The sequence below is a fragment of the Strix uralensis genome, chromosome 3, assembly GCF_047716275.1.
Source record: "Strix uralensis isolate ZFMK-TIS-50842 chromosome 3, bStrUra1, whole genome shotgun sequence".
Classification (NCBI taxonomy): domain Eukaryota; kingdom Metazoa; phylum Chordata; class Aves; order Strigiformes; family Strigidae; genus Strix; species Strix uralensis.
Genome location: NC_133974.1, coordinates 12,269,571 through 12,293,324, shown reverse-complemented (window position 1 = coordinate 12,293,324; position 23,754 = coordinate 12,269,571). Strand labels below are relative to the sequence as shown.

Sequence of the window (23,754 nt, the reverse complement as noted above, 5' to 3'; positions counted from 1 at the left end):
TTAAAAAGTTTAATTCTTCATGGGAAATAAGCTTAATTTGAGGGTAGCAGTGTTCATATGGTGGTGATGGTGGAACAGGCATCTGGAATGCATCCTGGTTTTGGCTGCATGCTCTTGATAGAAATTGTTTATACAATAGTAACATACAGATCTTGCCACATCTTTCTGGAGGCACCATTATACTGAAGTGTGAAGGTGCTGATCTCCTCTTACAGCATCCCCTACCAGCTCCAAGAGAAGACATTCAGCAGACAGTCCTCAAATCATACATGTATATGTGAGTTTACTAAGATCCTGTAGAGATGCTTTGTTAGCCAACACGCTTGGTGCTAACCTAGACTGAGTCAGCATTACTGCTTGTCGAAAAAAGGCTCTTCTTTGGTTTTGCACTTACATTTCACAAGGTCTGTTGACCTATGTGGTCTCCATTTCACAGATGCTACTAGAATAACAAAAGCATCACATCCTAAACAAATGTTAACAGCAGCCTCAAGAGAGTAACCAAAGCTTTCTGGTCCACAGAGACTAAGTTACATTCAACTTCAAAAGTGACAAATTTTATTTCAGATGTTGAAAAAAGCTTATCTTTTGGTAAGTTCCTAACAATCCATCCGTTCAAATTGTTTTCAGGAAATACTCATTCATTAATATTCCATTCAGGGTATCATGTGATCACTGTCCTACTCTGGAATGAGGGCTGTAATTTAGTTACAATTGCAGGAATGCAATCCCTTTCTGACAAAGGCTCTTATTTCTGCAATGCTTCAAAGGAAAATAAAAACAAGCACCTGACAGATGTATGAAGCATTACACATTATGCAGACATACTACATGGCTGGTACTTCTTATTCTACATCTCTTATTTCAGTATAGATCCACCTTTGCTGCTTTGAAGGCAAGTGCACATCCTATGTTGGTCATTCAGTCTGAAAAATTATGTATTTCTCTGCTCTTCAGCCAGTTTCAGTGCAGTTCTTTACTACAGCATTTGCAGACTAGCCATCTTCTTCATCCTCCACCTTTGCATCCAAGGCTTTCCTTGCAAGACATATACACATATTTCAGTAGTGAAACAATACAGTAGTGTTCCTTTAGTATTGCTACAGTAGTACTAAAAACACAAACCCAAGTTCGGCTGAGCTTCTCTGTATCTCTTTACAGAGAAGTTAACGTTAATGAACTTTTAACTTTTTAGCTAGCTGTTTAAAGGTGCTGCGTGCAACTATTTAGAAGTATTTGGAATGAAAATGTGAAATACGACACTGAAGATCAAAGCAGAATCTTCTCTAAGCATGTCACACACCTCCCTGGCATTACTTTAGTTGAGCTTTGTTCAACACCCAGAGTATGCTTTGACAACACACCCGTCTCTACTCCTTGCCTTACATTAAGCAGTGCGAAGCTCAACATCTTAAAAACCTGCTCCATTTCATAGCTTGCCATATGATTTTCTGCAATGCCACCTTCCACCCCCACCCAAGTCACTCACCCAGAACAGAGTCTTGCTGGTGAAGGGTAAGAATAGATCAGGTCCACTCCACTGGGCAGAAGTTAAAATATGCTGAGAGCCTGAATAAACAACCAGAGAAAGAATCTCAAAAATTTGGTTGGTTGCTACCTACGTGCAGAACTGATATGTATTTATAAGTAGGTAATAAGAATCTTCTGGATACATCATTTATTATTGATATTCCTTCCCTTGAATAATATTTATTGACAGATCACTCTAAATCATTCTTCCATATTTATTCTATACATTAACTTAGCTTAACAGACTTTACTGCTAGACCATTTTATTAATGTAGAGCAACAGAAGTCATAAACGTCAGTATGAACCCATAACTGATATGACTTAAAAAAGAATAAATCAGCACAGCTTCACACAATACCCATGTATTTATTTGGAGCCCATTTTATTTCTACCCTACATGACAGGCTCCCTAAACCAACATAGGTGTAACTTCTGCTTTGAAACAAGGCTACTGTGTCAAGACTGCTGGTTTCTGATACATATTCCACAGTGAAAGAATGAATGCTAAGTCTTTTTTTAAAATATTTTTATTAAAGAATATTCAGTAAGATGTATCAGACAGACTTATTTAATCTCATTACTGAGTTAAAGTGCCATCAGTCAAGCCAAACACACACTGAAAAGCATACTCTCTCCAGTCTAATCTGGGTAAGGTCTTGTGAACTTTGTATGCACACAATTTGTGACATGCAAAACCCTATCAAAACCATAATAAATCTGTCAACCACATTTTTAATGAAACCCAAGGTGTCTGCATATCAAGAAATCACGAGTTCAAGCATGCATGAAAATAAAAATACAGCTTGCACAATCAAGCGTATATACTCATTGAATAGCAGTGACATCACTAAAAAAGTTGACTTTGTGCTTCACAGCTAAACTGTATACGGCTCAACAGTTTTGTTCACTGAACCATGGGGCTGACAAGTCTTTGAACGGCAAATGGCACTCAGAGGCCTAAATGATTACAGTGTAAGATAGCAGTAGAACCGTTTATTCAATTTTTCATTGGGATGGCTCAAAAAAGACAACAATCCTACTATTATTATAATTCAGATCTATTTCCAAAACCTTTCTACAGAGTGTTTCACCACCAGTACCCTGCATTGTCCAGCCCGACTACAAGTAGTGGAACACGACAAATACGCATATATATTGCAAACCACAGTTTTAATTTTTATTTGTAAACATGAGTTTTCAAGCAGATTTAACCAGAAATTATATTCACACCCTCAAACTCTATTTCAGACTTTTTCTGAATGCCTGTATCTATTAAATACAGATTGTCTTTTCATTTCAAAATAGACTTCCATCATAAATCACTCCTCTATTTAATACTTATTGAGCAAAGTAATCTGTATTCCCACAGCATTTAAAGTGAGAATTACACTGCTGCAAATATGTGTTGCACAGTTACCTGCATTCTATTTTGCAGATACTCCCTGGCACTTATTTCAATAAACCAACCATCACTTCACTGATATCCCACAACTTTCTTGCAACCAAATCATCCATGGCTTTGGGCAGGAGCTCCTCCTCTTTGCAGTCCCCAAAATATTTTCCTGATACACCTTCAACATCAGGAGAAGAGGCCAAATAAATAGAAGTCTGGGCTCCTTCCAGAGGTGTTTTGAAGAAAGCCCATGACACCAAGTTGAACAAGGGTTTTGCCAGCAAAGGAATATTCACATATCTGCCTAGATTTGTTCTAACAATCCCAGGATGAAGTGAATTGACAGTGACTCCTGTCCCTTCTAACCGACGGGCTAGCTCCCTTGCAAATAATATGTTAGCCAGTTTACTCCGACTGTAACAAAAGCTTTTATTGTAACTTATTTCACTGTTCAAGTCTTCAAAGTTGATCTCTCCATATTTGTAAAGCTTTGAGGATACTACCACAATCCTGCTTGGAGCAGAATTTTTGAGGAGGCCCAGAAGAAGGTTGGTGAGTAAGAAGTGACCCAAGTGGTTCACACCAAACTGCATCTCAAAACCATCCTCTGTCTTCATGTACGGACACTGGAATATCCCTGCATTATTTATCAGAACATCCAGCCTTGGCTCTTCCTTTAAATAGGAAAGAAAAAAAATATTCAGTTTTATAATTGTCATACAAAACACGCTATTAAGTTTAATATTTCTCATTGGCCCTTGATAGAAATAATTTAATTTCTAGTCTTCTGAATTGTAACTTCCTGATATTCTCTTAAAGCATTCCTGAAAAAGACCTGTATAAGTTGAACTACCACTAAACTGAGTACTTGACCCCACTAGGCCACAGGTACCCAAGAGCAAGTCTGTATTTACCTTTAATGCAGGCATTAATCATTTGCTTCTCCAGAGGCAGCTTTTTGTATAGCAATTCAGTGATAATTTACTGTGATGCATTTTGTTTTCCTCCAAGAAGTAACCTGTTTACTGCACTGCAAAAGCAGGCACATTAATTTACAGAAAACCTCAGCCATAGGCAAGGGCTCTAGTGTGCAAAAGACGTGCAAATACAGAACAAAGAGTTAGCTCACAGAACTAATCACGTGGTTAAATAAAAAATGTCCAATTGTAGACACATCATCTCACTGGGGAGACGTCACAAAAAACTTTGCCAAACAATGTTGTCTTGGTTTTAAACACCATCTTATTTTAAAATCACTACACTTCATTGTACTGCTTGGTGACAACTATGAAGCAGAATTCATTATAGAAAAGTAACAATCATGATCCTAAATTGAGCAGGCTTCATACAATAATTTGAGTCCAATAGGTGTACTCAAGAACTTAGGTGTGTCTACAGGACTGTAGATTGACATTTTTGTGACGTGCTCAGCCCATGCTATTTGATGGATCAGTATTCTGGTTCAGGTCAGGAGAAAACAGACTCAAGGAAGTATGTTACACTGTACAGAATCAGGAAACATTCGTTAACAAAGAGAGTGGTATGGATAATTTAAATATATGTATAATACATCATGCACTTCATGCTTCAGCACCCACTCAAAAATTAAGAGCTCTCCAATTTACCCAAAACAGTAACTTTTTCAAAAAATACAGATTAAAGTAAGCTGCCTAAATAAGCTCTGAATTCAGCACTTTCACTCACCTCTGACAAAAGACTGTAAAAGTATCACAGGAAATTTATGCTTGCATGAATCAGAAGCAAAACTATTTACTTTACAGAAAAAGCAGCATGAGTTTTCTTTGTTGCTAATTCTTTAAACCCAAAGCATAGACTGTAAGGCAAGCTCAGACCATTTGGGGTCATTCTGATGATAGAGAAGCTCAAAACTAATTTTATACCATTTGCCTTTTATGTGAGTGTCATTAGCAGCAAAGATACAGAGAGCAAACCCCAAATCTTGCACTTTGCATTGTTAACAATGCTGGCATCCGATCACACGAAACACCAAGTACTTCAGCCTCAGACTGATTTCCATGGGACGTGAGGTTGCTCAGCATTTCATATAATTGGGTCCCTGAGGCATGATCCAAGGAGTATCAAACTCACTTCTCTTCACCCAGAGGGACATAATGGTTGCTATCACTAAACAAGGACAGGACTGAAGAAGTACTGACTGTTGATCTGCTCACTGAAGTGATACTTCTTTTAGAGAAGAACACTGCTTTAGAAACTTTCCGTGGCACCTGACTGCAGGATTTATTTTGCAAGACTTAACACTTCAAGAAGCAAGACCTCTACTTGTGCTATTTTTTGAGAATCCTAAATGTAATAACAGAGTAATGTGATCAGTGCCAAGCAGGTAGCTATGACCAAATACAACAGAGATCACAAATCATTGTTGTGAATAGCAGTGCTATTCCTTGTAACTTCTGAGCTCACTTCCATTTCTCCATGGAGTGCTCCAACACCACTGTAAGTCTTTTTGCAGTGAGACTAAGGAGTGAAAGATGTAATCCCTTGCAGTTCTGGAAAGGAAAAATCCCACAAATTGAGTTAGGTGGTGGGAGTGCATTGTTACCCTATCCTGCCAATATTTAAGTCTTCATGTCAAACAAAACACACAAAAAAACAGCTCTAAAAAGGACTCACAGGTTAGAGAAGATAACATGAATGTGGGTGGAACAACTCTTGAAAATACTATTTGAACTCACATCCCCTGTCACTCAGCTGCATTTGAAATTATTTTGAGAATGAAAGTTAGAACATCGGTTTCAGCAGCACTCTGCAGACATACATGCTCCTTTTCTCCACCCATTTCTCACTTAAAGTCACTTGTACTGGCTTTACCAATAGAGAGAGGCCAATTTATATTTGGGGATATTTTGTACTATAAAAGATAAAATTTTAAAAAGTTAGAGAGTATATTTTTTTTCTGGTGTTTATTCTACATATCATTTTGTATTATTTTTGTATATTGTATTTTGTATATTGTATTTGTATTTTCCCAGAACAATTAGACCTTATCACTGGATTTGTATGTACGAACATACATAACTACACAGAGCCCCACTGGAGAACTTACAACTTGACTTTTTGCAGACCTTTAAGTTTTAGAAAAGCTATTTGAAAATTAATGCAATGAAGCCCCTCTGTTTTCTTTCCCTCTCACAACAGCATCTGAGCATCCTTCAAGTACTTAACAAGCAGTTCTGTGAGGAGCAGCAGAACTTATTAAGCCTGGCTTCCCATGACTCCATGTCTCACGGCTTGAGTAGCTAGATGTGGTGAGATGAGAGTCAGAACTGACACTTTTCATGGGAACAGAAGAATGCTTCCAACTGTGCCTCCCTCTGCTCTCTGGTGTCTAATAATGCAGCTGAACTCATCTAGCAGCATTTCTGTCAGGCGAATCAACTGGATGTCCCTGTTCTCCTTAAACTTGGGTTTTCAGGAAATCTGCGTAAACTTTATATACTTAAAAATGTCTATCATCTAGTAAACTCAGATAGCATCGGCCAAAAAATTTAAAATGGGGGGAGGTGAACAGTCTGGCGAGCTAGCAGAAGGACAGCTGGAGCTGTGAGTAGCGCACTCATGTGAACTTTCTTCGGAGACAAAGTTGAGCTGTAAGGCTAATTTAAAATAACAAAGGCAGGTTACATTAGAGTGGAAAAGACGGAAAGGAAGGCAAATAATTTATATCATCCAGAAACAGGTGTTTCCCTTCCAGAACAGAAAGGCACTAGAATAGTTTGGACTATTACAATAGCCCAAACTAGTATGGAATTTATGCTTCGCGATGCTAATTTAGAATCACGGCCCATTTATTTCCGCCCTCCTTTCACACCCTGCGGTGAACTCAGCGACATCCCGTACCCCCAAACTGGACTGCCGGCGGGAGGGACAAGCCCTGCAAGCACGGAGCCCCGAGGACGCCGCCGCCACCGCGCCGTGAGCGCCCAGCTGACGCCTTCCGCGTCCCCTCACAGGGAGCGCGGGGCCTCCGCGGCAGGCTAGGACCGCCCGGTGCCCGCCGGCGCCCCCGCGGCCGTGCGGGAGCCGGCGGGGGGCCTGGCAGGCCCGCTGGGCCGAGCCCCGCGCCCCGCAGCCGTCCCGGCCGTACCTGGAGGACGCGGTGGCAGAAGGCGCGGACGGAGCGGAGCGAGGCCAGGTCCAGCTCGCGGACCACCAGCTCGCCGCCGCCCTCGGCCTCCTCGCGCTCGCCCAGCTCGGCCCGGATCTCGCGAGCCGCCCGCTCGGCCCGCGCCCGGTCGCGGCAGCCCATGATGACGCGGGCCCGCATCCGCAGCAGCTCGGCCGCCGCCGCCCGGCCCAGCCCGCTGTTGGCCCCCGTGATGATCACCGTCTTGCCCCGCATGGAGGCCCCGGCCGCGGCCCGGGCCTCGCCCCGCAGCCAGCGCCAGGCAGCCAGGAGGAGCCCCCCACCCAGCGCCAGCGCCGCCGCCGTGGCGGCCATCCCGGCGGGCCCAGCGGCGCCCCGCCCGCAGCCACCGCCCCACCCGGTGTGGCCTTCAGGATTGGCCGGGCGCGCCGCGGGGCATTGTGGGGAGCGCAGTCCGCCGCGCGCGCGCGGGCGCTGAGGGGCCGTGGCGGCTGCTCCGTCAAACGCCGGGAACGGGGCGTGTTCCCGGGACGGGTTGAACAAAGGCGGCCCTACCACCTGCGGCAGAAACAGCGGCTGAGGCCTTTTAGCAGGAGAAATGGCACGTTGCGATCCCGAGTCCCGCATCGCCTCTACGGACGCTCAGTGATTTCATATTCAACCTCCCTGTTCGCCACAGAGATCTGGCTCCCACTCTATACCGTCGGGAAGCATGTTAGGCTTACCCCAGATGATAAAGGATAGAGAGAATCAGTTTATTACAAGAAATTAATTATTAATATAGTTACAAATACAGTAGTCTGTTAAGGGCTTGAGACTGTCCGCCCTTGACTTACAAATACAGGTACAATATCTACCGATGTAAATAGCGCCTGATTTGACAAAACAACGCACAACCTTTTCCTGTTGGGAACTAGAGAGTCCTAGATTTGTTAATAACTCATAGTTGCCTTGATGCCATTTTCCATGTGCTCCCAAGGGAAATCCTGTAAATTTAATGCTAGTGGCATTGGAATGTCCACCAGCAACTCAGTGGCCTTCCCAGCCCCAGCGTGGTCTCAAGGGCAACCCAAAGCAAACTGTGGGTCGTGGTCGGAGTTACCTCTGCAGGGCTGCTGCTCAAAAATAAACATTTTGAGCCTTCCCTGGCTCAAAAATAAACCGTCACAGGATGTCCCAGCAGTAGCGCATCTGTGTTGGGTTTATGTGTGTGGCAGGTAGTGGGGGAGGCTACAGCGGTGCCCCTGTGAGAAGCTTCTCAAAGCTCCCCCGTCTCCAAGTGAGACCCGCTTCTGGCTAAGGCCAAGCCAATTGGCAACAGTGGCTGTACCTCCGTGGTAACGTGTTTAAGAAGAGGAAGATGAGAGGAGGAGTTGGAGTTGTGAGGAGGAGCTGTGTGGAGGACAGATGTGTGAACACTGAGGTCAGTGAAACAAAGAAGGAGGAAGGGGGGAAGGTACGCCAGAGCAGACTCCCCCACAGCCCATGGCAAGAGGGCAGGGCCGCCCCCACTGACACCCATGGAGGCCACCGGTGAGCAGATGCCGAGCTGCAGCCTGTGGAGGACTCCTGAAGAAGTCCGGGACTCTGTGGGAAGAAGCAGTCCCCGCTGTCGTAGTTTGGTGCTGGGAGGATTGTAACACGCAGGGGTTACCCACACCAGAGCGGCTTGGGGAAAAATGCAGCCCATGGGAAGGATTCACAGCAGAGAGAGTTCATGGAGGACTGTCTCCTGTGAGAGGGGAACCACACTGGAACAGGGGAAGAATGTAAGGAGTTCCCCTTGCTTGGGGAGGAAGGAGTGGCAGGACTGACTGTAATCCCCCATCCCCTGCCCCCTGCGCCACTAAGGGGGAGGAGGTAGAGAAATCGGGAGCAAAACTGAGCCAGGGAAGAAGGGAGGGTTGGGGGGAAGGTGTTTTTAAGATGTGATAATGCTTCTCACTGTCCTACTCTGTTAAGTGCTGTTGTTGCTAGTGTTTGAATGAAATCTACCCCTAATGAGTCTGTCTTTTGCTTGTGACCATAATAGGTGTATCATCCCTTTCTATCCTTATGTCCATACCTGAGCCTTTTGCTCTATTTTCTCCTTCCCAGTTCTGAGGGGGAAGGGGTAAGTGGCTCTGTGGTGCTCAGTTGCCCTCTGAGCTCAAACCACAACAACATCCCTCCAACCATCCAAAGGCTGTTTCACTAATAGCAATGTCCAGTAAATTAAATGTACCAGGAGCTGCTGTTTGGTGCTGAAGCAAACTGGCATAGAATAGCCTCTGAAATCCCAAAACATCCAAGCTGGTTCTTGGTTTTTGTCCTGTGCTGACTCCTGAAATGTGGATGGGTATCGTCTGGGAGACAGCCAGCTGGCCTGGGCCAAAACCAAAACAGAGACTGTTCTAATAATTTTGGAATTAGAAGACAGTGATAAGAATTTAATGACAATTAATGATGGTAGAGTTCTAGGGCCCAAGAGTGTTTCCCAGGAGCATTTAGTTTGCTAGCAGAGATTTTACCAAAATATTTTGTATTTATCAGTCTCACAGAGGTGACTCCATCACAGGGAAAATAGACACTAAGGGCATCTGTAATATTTCATTACCAGTCTTTGAGCCTTATATTGAGAGTTGCTAGTAGAAATATACAGAGAGACAATTAAAAGGTAACTGAATTTTGATCAAATGCTTCTGCAAAAGCCACATTCAATTCTGTCTGCCTTGGGTCTTCAGCTTGAGACACAGAGGCTGGAGCAGTAGATGAGGCAGTGCCAGGGAAGGCTCCCAACTCAGGAATGCAACATCTCTGCTGTTATACTGCAACAGCAGTTTGTGGCAGAGTTTTGGCCCAAGACTGGGAGCTGGTTAGGGCTCTCCCACAGCTCATGATTTCCTGCTAGGCAGTATGGAAGCAGCCATCACGTTCTGGAGAGTTAGCACACCCATGGACTTTTCCTTGCCAGCTGACATTTGTGCCAATGAAATGTTCTGGGAAAGTTTAGGGTACTAGTATAAATGGAGTGAGAGAGTATGTCAGAGCGGCATGCTGAGACCTACCCCCATGCTGCCTTCAAGACCAGATTTCTTAGGTATTTCAGCAGGTTCTGTGGCTCTGGATCAAGTTGGATTGTGTGTTTGAGTGTAGCAGAGATGTTAGTACATGGCCAAGCATGTCTTGATAACCTACCTGCATGTTGCAAGCAGAAGTGAGGAGAGGGAATGTTACAATAGTCATTATGGCGGTGTCCACTCTGATAGCTACTCTAGAGTCTAAAGATACCACTGACCTGACATTCAGACCTGCTGAACATTTGCTTCTAGGACCAGCTTCAGCTGAGTAATATTACCTTAGAGGTAGCCTGTTTGAGGTAGCCAAATTTAGTGGACTTCATGACCAAGGGGATCTGTCCCATCCCAGTCTGGTAGAAGGGAGGCTGCTTGCAGAACATATGGGTACGTCCACTCACTCACCTTACAAGCATACTTACATTCACTGGTCTCAAATATTGGCATGGACCCTAAGACCCAGAGATCCAGGCACCAGCTGTGACACTGGCTTTTCCCAGGTGCTGGTCTCTTCCTCTTGTCCAATTTGAAGTGTGTTAGTGGTTCACATATGCACATAACGTGGGTCCCTCAAACAGCTGTTTTTTCCAGTAGCTCACACCCAGACTGGACCTCTCCAGTTGTTGGCACTGAGACCTTTGGGCCCCTCAGACCTGCCAACTTAGTTTTGAATCCTCAACCCAAAATCTGTTTCCAGCCATCATCTTCATGTTGTGTCTCCAGATCCTGCCTTTACTAATCCCAGACCTTGATGAACCCACCCAAGGCAACATGAACCCATCCAGGGAGTTAGGAGTGACCACTCAGGTTCCCCCACACAAAATCCATTTCATCCTAGCCCTGGGAAAGTTGCTAGTAGAAATATACAGAGAGACAATTAAAAGGTAACTGAATTTTGATCAAGAGAAATGTAAGTTTAAAAAAGGTGTTTGACAAAAAGAAAAACAAAAAGGCAGTAACAGAGTTCAATGCAGATTTAGGAACAAAATAGGGATAATGAGGGTAGAACAACATGGATTAAGAGAAGTTATGGATCAGGACTAGGGGCCAGCATGGAGCTGAGCAGAGTCCAGGAAGACAACAGCCTGTGGGGGAGATCAGCAACATGCTTGGCTCATAATGAAGATGTCTGTCTTGAGTCAAGACCTAGCATGTTTGGGGAAATGAGTCAGAAACCCAAGAGGAAACCCATGAAGCTTTCATCAGATTTCTTGTGGCTGGTCTGGATGTGATAACCATTTGCAATAGTAACCTCCCCTTAACTGTCACATGTTGATGCTACCCACAGTCTGTTCACATTGCTGCAGTCTGTTCTGAGACTGACTTCAACTCATGTTAAAGATGAAGAAACTTATCAGATTTTTCTGGAAGTATCTTTACCATCTCTTCTCTGACTGTCTGTCACACTTTCAGGCAATTCAAGGGCTATATAGGTGCCACATCTAAACACATTGGATTCACTGAGAGACCTCTTCTGTCTTTGTCTTCACCACAGAAAACTTTCTCTCTTCATTCTTGGTTCTTCACTCCATTGTGAGATTCATGGCTACACCAAAGGGTATTTTAACCAGACCACACCACTGCATCTGCTTGTGACGCATATGGCTTTTGGCATCCTTAACCTGATGTAAGAACTATAACCAGTTTGAGATGCTCTTCCATATGCTCTGCTCATGGTAAGTCATATCTTTGGGAAGTGTTGGAGCCATGCCCACCTCTGCTGCCTAATGACCTTGCAGCCAAGGACCATGAGAAAGGGACAGTGGTTGCCAAAGAGATGCCAAAATTAGAGAACCAGGAGAACCCTGTTATATGAACAGATTCATCCTGTAAGAAATCCTCCTGGTGCGGGGTAAATAATCTGCTATTCAGCATTTGGCAGTGGGGACTCTGGCAGTCATCTCTGACACACCTACTACTTCAGAAGACTGAATGTGTTGGAGGGCACTGCCTCAAGGATCCTGCCTGGGTTCATCGGTGGTCAATCCAGCCTTCAGGAGCAAGGAGCATTGTGCACAGGAGCTCACGGGTGATAGTGATCAGAAGCTGCTCATCTAGGCAGGGATGACATCCATTCAGATGTTGTTGGTCACAGATACTACTGAGCAGGGTAACTGAAAGTTATTTTTCCTCCAAAGACATTGATCTGCTTCACTGCTTTCTCTACCCATCTATTGGACTCGAGGAGAGGGGTGTGTTCTGTTCAGCAATGCTGCATGCCAGTGCAGGTTACAGGATCTGGCAGAGGAGCCTGAGGGGGGGTACCTGAGGATCCTCCTCAGGATGTAGGAGCCCTCTAATTCCCAAGTCCTTAGAACAGGTCACAATCCAGGAACACAGGAGGACACATGTTGGAACACGTCCAAATCTTCATCTGAAATATTTTGTTTCCTCCAGATGGTTGTTTCACTATGTGTGACATGCTAGCCTGGAAACTGAAAGGATGTCTTGGAGGTGTGAAGGAGCTGGGGAAGATGGGTTTATTATGTCTTGGTAGCTGGTAGGAGGTATCCAACACACTCCGAGGATATATTCTCCTGTAAAAAAAACCCAAACAAACAAACAAACAAACAAAAAAACCCCAAAAAAGTAGTCATGTCACCTTCAGGATCTTATTTCCAACATTTTTGTCCATGCAGATTGGTTGCAGTAGGAGGCATTCCCATCTGTCTTACCTGGTCTTTTCACAGTGATGTGGTGCACAAACCTGGAAGTTAAGGGAACAGGGACTGGCTCTGCCTTGCAAAGTTCTATTTCTACACAGAATTCTATCTGTGTTATCATTAATCCTCTTCCAGGTTTTGGCTGGGATGAGTCTTTCTTTTTCATGAGTCTGTCTTCCAGTGTTATAAACAGGCTGATAGACAGGACAGTTCAGAACCATAGTACTCGTCTCTATTCCCCTATTGAAAAAATGCTATCCGTTGTGGTAACTGTGACTGGCTTAGGGTTATGAGGTGCCAGGGCATAAAGTCATGGTATCCTCATGAGCATAAGAAGCAAGACTTTTTTGCTGGGTTTTGTTGTTGTTGTTGCTTGCTTGTTTGGCGGACTGGAATGCTATTGAGAGACAATTCTGGTCTATGTCTACAAAAATAGAAAACCCTTTCCCTCAGCTCCCATCCCATTTCAGAGCATTTTCTTGAAAATTATTATTTTGGTCCACTAGCCAAGCTGTGCCTTGGAGCAGAAGACAGTAATTGTAATGGGCAGAGACTACTTGGCAAGCCCAAGTCTCCCCAAACATCCAGATTAATCTGGAAGACACTTGCATGAACGAATGAGGCTCCACTCCCACAATGTGCTGCCAGCTGGATATGCAGAGAAGCAGCTGTCAAGCCTGGGACAGTTGCCTGACAATTAAAAGGCAGTGTATAATCTGAAAAAAACATCTAAGGACATTTTGCTCAACTAACTCAACTAACAGAAGTGATTGTGGACCTTAATATCAACTTCTGGATTTTAATGTCAATTTGAATTCTATGACTAAGAATGTAAATTCTACTATGTAACTCTAATATGTGAACTCTTTATTTCTCTTCACACATGCCTTAGTGCTGTCAGGAATGACAGTGCAAGAGGTAGTCCTCTAGTACTATGTGTGTTCACATAAAAAAGATGTAAGAACTGGAAGCTTCTATGTCCTGGCCAGTAGGTTTCATTTTTGCTGTAGGTGGATGGTTGATTGGAAAAAAAGGTAAACATGACCAGATGACTCAGTTTCAAATTTATTCACTGATTTACATGCTTACCTTGTCAGGCAGGAGACACTCACCTCTGGAGTCCCACAGCCTTTTTCAATATCAAGCCTGAATTGCCATGTTTAATGAGAGTCAAGTGCCAGCAATCTGTGCATGGTGTATATCCTTTATGTTTTCCTGCACCCAGCCTCTACAACTGTAACAGTGCATGGATGAAGAATGGCTGATCCATGTTCTGCTTCAACAAGGCAGGACCGGCATTCCTGAAATTTGCAGCTATGCTTTTGTGGTAAAGGTACACACACAATTTATATTCCACAGCTAAGGAATATTTTTGGATTCTTTTGCTGATTCTGAGCTCTCACATAAAAACATCTGCTAATAACATTTTTTATAATCTCCATTTGGCGAGGTAACTCTACCCCATCCTGGCAGACAATGACCAGGCCTCAGTTATTCATGTCTTCCTCACCTCTTGGCTGGGCTGGGAAATTGATACGTTTTGGGCACAAAGCCTTTAGCACTTATGAAATTCCAAGTACACCAGAAATCTGCAGTGCATCCCGTCAACAACACATGCTGGTGTGAACATATAAAATCCTTTCTAATGGTCTCTATTCAAGTTTCATGCAGGATCAAGGCTTTCGCCTTTGTTTCCAAAGAACTTTGTGGCTTGGACCCAGAACATTAAAAAGATTGCCTATATTTCTGGGAGGGAAACCACATTTAATGTAATGAAGCTTTCTGCAATAACAGGACAGTTCATCTGAACTGAAGAGACCAAACTTTCTCAGAGGCTAATGTGAGATTCTGGAGTGAATTCCCCCAGGAACCACAGATCATCACAAGCCTTCACCATCTTCTACTCCCACTGCAAAGCACATTCTTTCTGTTTTATCCCGTCTGGTATAAATACACAACAACAATAAAAATAAAACAGGACACTAGTTCCACTAGGGAGAGAAAGAGAACAAACACCACCTGACAGATGTTAGTTGTGTCATTTGTAAGGCACTTAGATACATGGATGACACTGAGATACAGGAACTTAACACAGAAGAGGTAGAACAGACCTATGATGTAAATTTGAATTCATGTTGCAACAGGCACCTGTCCCCTGGAAACCCATATGAAGTTGCCAAACTGAGTTCGCGCAGATCATGGAACAGCTGTAAATCCTAACTGAACCTAGTTAAGAAACAAGTAGTTCCATCCACAGCATTATTTCAGGGTAGATTCTCTGCTGTTACAAAAGTATGCTCTAAAGCTTCAGTCTTTGTCCCAGTCAAGATCCTCACAGCATCTCAGACTTCTACCCAGCTCCGTGAAATCTATTGGGACATATGTGTCTTTGAGACCTGTAGCCTCTCAAATTTGGCTGAAAGTGGTCACTTCTGGTTCTAAATATCTGGAGGAGGCAAGAGACACAGAGACGCTGATTACACAAACTCTGCATAGGAAATTATACTAAACCTCTACATAGAAAAATGACAATGTTCTATAAAGCCAGCTTTATTTGAATAGGAAAACAATATAAAAAAATAAAGGGATCCTGTAAACACAAGATCAAATAAGCTAACATTTCACTGGAAGCTGAAACCTTGTGGTAACAGATCTACTGAACACATATTTAACAAGCAAACCACCAACAGGTAAACACTTATATGTAAACTGTGCTTTTGGTAACTTCAGAAATAACCATCAAGGACTAGAGCATTGCAGCATGATTTTTGTTATAAATAACCTATCAACAGTGTTTTAGAGAAAATACAACTGTTCTCTCTGTCTCTCAGAATATGTCTCAAGCTATAAAAACAGTACAAATACTTTCCTAAGATCAAAATGACAGTGTTAGATTCAGACCAGTAAAAAATCTAAACTGCTTAAGAATGCTATGAAAATAACTCTATTAAAAACTTACCTATATTAAAAATATTTCCGTTAAAGGCTGTTCTAGACAGAAGTTAAATCTTTAAACATAGTGCTTACAATATACAAATGTAGAGGTTTTCAGACATAACTATTGGTATATTAGAGGCTGGCTGAGTTAAGAACCTTATTGTTAATGGTGCCATCCAGTCATGCAGATTTGTGGTATTTCTGAGCAATGCCATAGGGAACGTGCGCAGCTATGGTGCCTAACTTCTGTGCTCCTTCGATATGAAACATCTGGTCATCAAAGAAAATGTGAGGGCGGATTTTCACCAGGATTGGTCCTTTAGGAGCTCCTGCTAGGAAAAGTGCCTCATCAATCTCCAGACCCCAGCTACGAAGAGTCTTCAGCACTCTGGCTCCAGAGCTCGCCGCACTTCTGGCTGTGACCAGGAAGGTCCTTATGGGACAATTTAATCGTTCGTTTTTAGCATAGAACTTCTTCTGGAGTTTCCCTAGGTCTTCCAGAAAACCTTTCAAAGGACCCTGAATAAGAAATACCAGAAGAATATTTAGCATTTGTCCACAGCTCTCAAAATCATTCTTTTGCTCTCTTCCAGATTGCCAATTACACACAGGATTCCTTCCCTAATGCTGTGCTACTCAGCAAATTCTTTGTGATGTGTCCATATGGGTCTGCACCCTCACTAGGAATTCACATTGGAAAAAAGTTAAAACCAGAAACCTACCTCGTATGATCAGTAGGAAACTGATTCTCACTAAAGCTTACAAGATGTCTTACAATTTGAACTTATAACTGTAGTCTTTAATAAGATGTTCTTTAAAAACACTTAATTCTTTTTACTATGAACTATGAGCTGCAATTTTCTTTTTTTCTGTGCAAAAAACAGTAAGAGACCTAATTACATAGACATCACTGAATTCTTTCCAGATTAATGACAATATTATAATTACACTCCAATTAAAAGAAGTAATTGATAGTTTGGGTTAAACTACAATATGTTGCACTGTCCGGTGCTTTCATAAATCAAGCTTTTATTCTAAATTCATACAATTTTTAACAATATCAGAATTGGTCTTTCAGTTTAAGTTAATGTTAAAATATTTGTGGGTTTTAGACAAATGGCAAAGTACCGCTTGGGAATAAGCATAGATGTTACACTGTTTCTATAACCAGAATATCCCAGTGATTGAAATTAACATTACCTACACAATCTGATTAAAAAAAAATCAAGGAAATCAGTAGTAGCCTTTCCTTTTTCTAATGATACAATTAAAATCCAACTGTAAGACACTGTCTTATATATGTAGTTCTTTCAGTGAAGTAGGAGATATAGTGAAAGGACTGCAATGGTGGGCTCTTTTATGTCAAACGTGCATTTGTGCTGGGTTTGTGTGGCGGGTTTTCTGATACCAGAGGAGGGGGCTACAGCGGTGGGCCCCTGTGAGAAGCTTCTTGAAAGCTCCCCTGGCTCCAAGTCGGACCCGCCTCTGGCCAAGGCTGAGCCAATTAGTGATGGTGGCCACATCTCTGCAATAACATATTTAAGAAGGGGAACTTGAGAGGGTGTTGAGGGGACTTGTGAGGAGGTGTTATGAGAAGGACACCTTTGTGAACACCAGGGTCAGTGGAAGGAAGGAGGAGGAAGAAGGGGAGGTGCACTGGAGCAGAGACGCCCCTTGTATCCCATGGTGAGACAGCAGGGCAGCCCCCCCGCCCCCCGCCACCCATGGAGGTCACTGGAGAAGCAGAGATCCGACTGCGGCCTGTGGAGCACCCCTGGGACTCTGGGAAGAAGCCCCCACTGTTGTAGTTTGGCGCTGGAAGGACTGCAACATGTGAAGGTGACCCAGGCCCGAGCATCTCGAGAAGATTGTGTCCTGTGGGGAGGACTCTGGCAGAGAGAATTTGTGGAGGACTGTGTCCCATGAGAGGGATGCCACGTGGAGCAGGGGGAAGAATGCAGAAGACTGCTTCCCCCTCTTTGCAGGAAGAAGTGGCAGACTGCACCTCCCATCCCCTGCCCCTGTGCTGCTGGTGGGAGGAGGTAGAGAGAGATATTGGGAACAAAACTGAGCCCAGGAAGAAGGGAGGGGTGGGGGGAGGTGTTTTTAAGATATGGTGACACTTCTCACTATCCCATTCTGTCTGTTACGTGTTGTTGGCATTAATGTTTTGAATTAAAGTGATGTCCTTTTTTCTTCCCGTAATGAGCCTCTCTTTTGCCTGTGACCATAACAGGTGAGCTACCCCTCTCTGTCCTTATCTCGATTCCTGAGCCTTTTTCTTCATTCTCTCCTTCCCAGCACTGGGGGGGAAGGGGTGAGTGAACGGCTGCGTGACACTCAGTTGCCCTCTGGGCTCAAACCATGACAGCATTTTAAAGATTATCCTTGAAAAAGGAAATAGGGCAATCAGCTTCCACAAAGAAGAATACATACAAACCGGAGAAACTGGAGAAATACAGCAGCAGGGAAAATTAACAAATGTTTTGAAAACTCACTGATTCAAGAAGGACAAACCTGTGCAAGAGGCTTATTTTCATTCAGCAGTTCATGTTCAAAAAAACGATCTAATCCTTGCTCTTTGACAATCTGTTCTGATTCATCAGAAAAGAGAACCGCATCCCCATCAAATGCCACCCTCAACTGTGTATCCGAGTAAGCAACATCTTTGTTGGCAGTGAACATTGTAGCTGATGCGATGCCTGAAAATGGATCAGAGAACCTCAGTTAGCATGTCCTGCAAAGTCATTCATTAAACTGTCAGCAGTTTGGTTCCAACAGCTTATTTGAGGTGACCTTTATATATGGTGAGCACAAATGATCACTAAAGCTAATTAGTAATGGCTGTTCTGTAACATAAACACATGGAAGCTGTCCCATTGACATAACTTCTCACACATGGTTCCTTTCCATTCCATATAAGAATATACAAAAACTGTCCCCAAGGTATGCTGCAAATGAGACAAAGCAGAAAATTCCAAGGAGACCCCTGAATCAAACAATTTGATATTTTTTAACTCCTTACAAAGCAGAAGTTGGTTTTTGTAAGTCACATGAAAGAGATGACTCTATTCAAGAAGCTGAAATGAGGTGAGTAGGTATGTATGGGAGTTCATCTCTTGTAACATGGAAGACAGAAAGGTGTGACAAAGGTAGAGGGTGATTAAGGCGTCATTATCAGCAGGCTGAAGTGTCAGAGAGGAACAATACAGAGAAATAACCTGATTTTATTTCATTAAGTAAAATTAAGTGGTAAGTTTGCACCATACAAAGTTGTGATTTTCTGCATTTGATGAAGCAGCACTACCTTCTGTGAAAGACACACAATGTATTCATTTTTCTAACAAGTTCAATGAAGAGATAACAAAAGAAAGTCGATTCAAACCTGCTTCTATAGCTTCTTGCACCTTTTCAGAGTCTGCTGAGAGGTACAAGTTCGTAAGGTATGCAGTCAGGTAACCAATAGGGCTTTTTCCTCCCGTCATACAGAAACGTTCAATTGTTAAGCCTAAAGTAAGAACAGCACAACAAGGTGTGACTCTGCCTTGGCACTATAAACATGTAAAAGGAACCCATAAAAAGGTACACTAGCTTCCAGGTGACAGTAAACTTAAAGAAGAAAAATATGTTCACCACAATTTCAACAAGTTAGACAACTTAAAATGACTACAATGTTTGATCTGTCCTTCCTCCTTCAGAATTTTTAAAAAAAATCCCTCCAAGACAGCAGAATAACTGCTGTGAAGGTATATGTATAGGGGGTGTAAATACCAAAGAGCGAAAAGTTTAAGGACTTCTCAGAAATTAAGATTCACACCTGATAACTTAAATCTAGAGCTTTGGACCAAATTATCTTTAACACTACCTCACGCTGACACTCAGAATTAAATAACATCCTCTGAGGAACAGGTGTCAGTATCAAAGAAGCTGCTTTTACCAAGGCCAGAACAGAAAAAGAAAACTAATTCATTTCATTATGTAACAGCAGGCAGTTCTACAAAGTACTATTTATTTTACTTACCATAGTGATTGATGCTGTTTATGAGTCTCACTCCTACTTGGGCATGGTTATTAGTCATCAGGACAATATCAAATCGTTCTTCATCATCAGGGTACAGCTCAAGGAGCCGGGCATTGACATGTTCCAGCGCCTGCAGGTTAAAAATGTGAAAGTCAACAGACAAGTGGAATGTGCCTCCCTTCTTAATCACTGTGGTTTTAGTGATAGGATTGCCTTGAAGGAGAATGTGAAATACCTGATAGTTTAACTTGCTGATCTTGTTTTATTCCTTTCTGCTCTGCTGCTCCCAGCAACCATTTGACTGGGTTCACTTGGAAGGAAGCAAGTAAGTTTCTTTTGATGAGTTACAGAATTTAACTTTATCATGGAAATGCTTTTTCTTGGGACACCATAGTCATCCAGAATAAATCAATGCATTGTTGAACATTATCAGAATCCCTATTAGTCTTTTTTTTTTTTTTCTTGTCCACTTGATACTTGGACTTTCTTGTTCACTTGAAAATTGTTCTTGTGAGATCAAGGAGAAAGTGTAAAGGAATTTATATGTTCAAGTACTTGCTTTGCATGCACAAATGTGAATTTGGGCATATGCTTATGCAAAGATTTGCTGACACAGTTCAGGTGGTCAGGTGTCAAAGACTGTCCTTAAGTAATGAGTACAAAATCATATCCTGTCAAACATGATTACCTTGGTGATTTCTAATTGCAGTACTGAATGAGACAGATTTTGATTCATTTGAGATCTCTTTAAAAATAATGGGCCAACATGTTATATCCAGTTTGGCATTCTTATTTCCTTGACCTTTCATCTGCCCATCTCTCTCTGTATCCATCTTTTCTCTCATCTTATTTAGAAACTTATTCCCTTGGAATAAGACTTGCTTTTTGCTCTGGGTTTATACTCAGACCTCTGCTTTGGCCCTTGAATGGAATTCCTTGGAATTACGGCAAAAAAAGTCAACAATGAATCATCAAATCAATGCAATTTCATTGAGGTGCTTTAAAAAGTCAGACCAGTGGTTAAGAATTAAAAGATAGATTTCATAATTAAATTCTGGGAATCTCACTTTAAAAAGCACGGCTATGTTATGTGGGACTATGCTTAGGAAAACTCTTAAGTGAGAGCCTGGTTTAAGACCTAGGAAAAAATCTTAGTATGTGGTCATAACCCATTCCTACTGCTAATAATCTACTACACTGGTCATTTCTTAAAGTATTAGAGGATAAGGGGGAGTGGAGGAGGTGATGCCATTTTTTGTCCAGCCTGTACACTTTGAAGCCCAAGGGGATCCTGGCCTGTGATTAAGATTTTTAAGTGCTACAAGCATGAAATATGATACTTTTAAATTAGTGTCTTTAAAATATCAATAAAGGAATCCAAACAAAAATGTAGTATTTCTTTTTGCCTTCTTTGTCTCCAAGTAGAAACAATCACCCAACAAACCCACAGTTCTCTAGCCTAATGATTCCTGTGACTTAAGCAATTTATGAATCTCTTAAAAAATATAAAAATTCAAAGGCAAATAGCATACCAGAAGGGAACAGAGGTCAAGGTGCATTTAGCTGGGCATAGCTAACAGCTCTGATTTTCAAAGTGTGAGGAGTTAAACAGTCAAATCTTGCTTATATTTAAAGTGAATTTGACACTGAACTCTAACAAATCTCTTGAAAACTCACTGTGCTAGCAGCTATCTAGCCACTACAGATAGAAAAAGATGCAGTAAATTCAGTGGTCAGCCTAACCTCACTGGTGTACAGAGTGAAATATCTTATGATCACTCTTCTATGTTAGAAACACCTTTACAATGCTTGTGCTATTAATGCTTATAACATCTATCATCTGTTATATTTACAACAGCACGGGTATTGACATAAGTAATTTTTCCACTCTGTGTTTCCAAAACATGATCAATGTGGAAAATGTTTTAAATTCTGGAGACTAAAACTGAAGTAATGAAAATCTACTTTTAAAACCTTAAGTGTTCTGCCACAACTCTGCTGTCAGCAAGAATGACTGCTAATTATGATTTAATAAATTTTCTAAAACTGCTGTAGTAGACCTTATCAAGCAGTTCTCCATGGACATAAAATGAACTCTGTAGGCGGCATTTTTTAAGTCAGTCCCACTAAAACCTGTGTTCCTCAAAACCATTTTTTTTTATTATTATTATTTTTTTTGTAATTTCACTTGCTTTTCATGCTGGACACTTGGCCGCTTCTCTTATCTTGTGCAACGAAAGCAAAATACTCCATTTCACCTCTGCTTAAACCCTGACTCCCAACTAGGGGGTCTATTTCTTTTGCTGGTCCTCAAGAACAGTTTCCAGGGTGACAATGAAAACAAGGACAAATTAAAGCTGACCAAAAAAGAAAAAGTTCATTTCTTAATCAAGTAATTCAAATAATATTGAATCAACGCTGCCTTTAACCATAGTAGTCCTGTTATGACTGAGGCATAAAAATGGAATGAGGAACTAAGATGTTTTTCTGAGGGGAAGAGGTTGCAACAAACTTAAAACAATTTGTGGGCCTATCTTAACTGAAAGTAGTCTTAGAAGGAAAGGTGCTTTGTGTGCCCCGTGTCCAGCAGAAAATGCAGGTTGCCCCTTACTCCGCCTCAGACGTGAAGCAGAGCACCGGGGCATACAAACCGGGATGCTGAGGGTAAAACGTCGGTCCCGGTGACGCGGGCAGTACGTGATGTCCCGCAGGCGTTTAGTATTAGTGCCGGCGGGAGGGGAGGTGAGAGGAGAGGGAGAGGGAGAGGGAGAGGGAGAGGGAGAGAAGGGGAGAGACGGTAGCCGCAAGGCCGAGGCGTCTCAGCGACATGCGGAGGCGATGCCGGGCTCCCCAGCCGAGGCCATCTCACCGGCGGGGGAACAAGTGCCCAAAACGTTTGCCCCGAGCAGGATTATCTCTGCCCAAGGAGGCTTCGGGCTCCTCCTCTTCCCGAAATTTGGCCTTGCAGCATCCTCCGCGCCCCGCCGCTCCCCCCGCGCCGCCCCGGCCCGGGTACCTTGACGAAGTAGAAAGCCGGCCCGGGTTTGAGGGTGACGTTCTCGTTGTCCTGCTGGTACTCCACGTACTTCTCCACCCCTTGCTCTTCGTAGATCCGCCGCTCCTCCACCAGGTCGAAGAGGGCTCGGGAGGAGACGGCTACCGTAATGGCGTGCTGGGGCTTGGGCTGCGGAACGAGCGGAGGGTAGCGCCGGCCCGCAGCCTTCGGACCCTTCCCCTCCCCTCCCCGGCCCGCCCGCACTCACCGGCCGGGGTCTCTTGGAAACCAGGTTGTCGTAGAAAGCCTTGGCCGCCGCCCAGTCCTGCTCGGCCTCCTGCAGCCGGACCTGCGCGGCGTCGCTGGGCTGGGGCGCCTCCGGGCCGGAGCCGCTCATGGTGCCTGGTGCGGCGGGGGACGGGGCTGCGGGGCGGGCAGCGGGCGCGGCCGGAGCCGGCGCGGGCGGCCGGGAAGCGGTGGCGGCGGCCGCCCCCCCTGCCGCGCCCCGCCCCGCTCCGGCAGGGCGAAGTCACCCGGGCGCCGGCTTTCCCTTTCGCTCTGCCGCGCCCGGGGCCGCCCGGCACGGCCCGGCACGGCACGGGCCTCCCCCGGCACGGCACGGAGCGGCAGCGGGGCCGCGGCCTCCCCGCACCTCACGGCCCAAGGGTGAGCGGGGCCGCAGCATCTGTCCTCGCCGCGGGGCGAGCAGCGGCCGCAGCTCAGCCCTTCCCCGCCCCGTGAGGGACGGCGGGCGCAGGCCTGCGGCGGCCCCTTTCCCGCAGCCGCTGTGACACCGACCGCGGCTCTCCGGCTCTCCGTAGCGCCTCGAGTAACGGTTCACGCTGCTACTTAACGTTAGGCAACAGCCGCCAGCGCTGATTTTATCTACTGCATTAGAGATTTATTATTTAGATGTAGTGGCTTAATTGATTTCACGTTAACTGCAACAAATTTCCGGGAGATTAATAACGTAATAGAGTAATAATATCTCTAGCAGTCAAGATGGGCCGGGTGTGACCTAGGGGTCCTTCG

At 43.9% G+C, this 23,754-nt stretch overlaps 2 protein-coding genes across 2 annotated transcripts; both read right to left on the bottom strand.

Moving 5' to 3' along the window:
* Positions 1 to 2,684: 2,684 nt before the first annotated feature.
* On the bottom strand, positions 2,685 to 7,416 carry RDH14 (retinol dehydrogenase 14). Its single transcript, XM_074861515.1, has 2 exons — positions 7,051 to 7,416; positions 2,685 to 3,598 (listed from the first exon to the last, which is right to left on the bottom strand). Exons 1-2 carry the CDS (start codon positions 7,402 to 7,404, stop codon positions 2,981 to 2,983), a joined length of 972 nt encoding a protein of 323 aa, XP_074717616.1. The 5' UTR covers positions 7,405 to 7,416; the 3' UTR covers positions 2,685 to 2,980.
* Positions 7,417 to 15,303: 7,887 nt separating this feature from the next.
* Positions 15,304 to 23,167, bottom strand: NT5C1B (5'-nucleotidase, cytosolic IB). Its single transcript, XM_074861514.1, has 6 exons — positions 22,991 to 23,167; positions 22,744 to 22,911; positions 19,728 to 19,857; positions 19,092 to 19,214; positions 18,224 to 18,408; positions 15,304 to 16,225 (listed from the first exon to the last, which is right to left on the bottom strand). Exons 1-6 carry the CDS (start codon positions 23,117 to 23,119, stop codon positions 15,887 to 15,889), a joined length of 1,074 nt encoding a protein of 357 aa, XP_074717615.1. The 5' UTR covers positions 23,120 to 23,167; the 3' UTR covers positions 15,304 to 15,886.
* Positions 23,168 to 23,754: the final 587 nt, after the last annotated feature.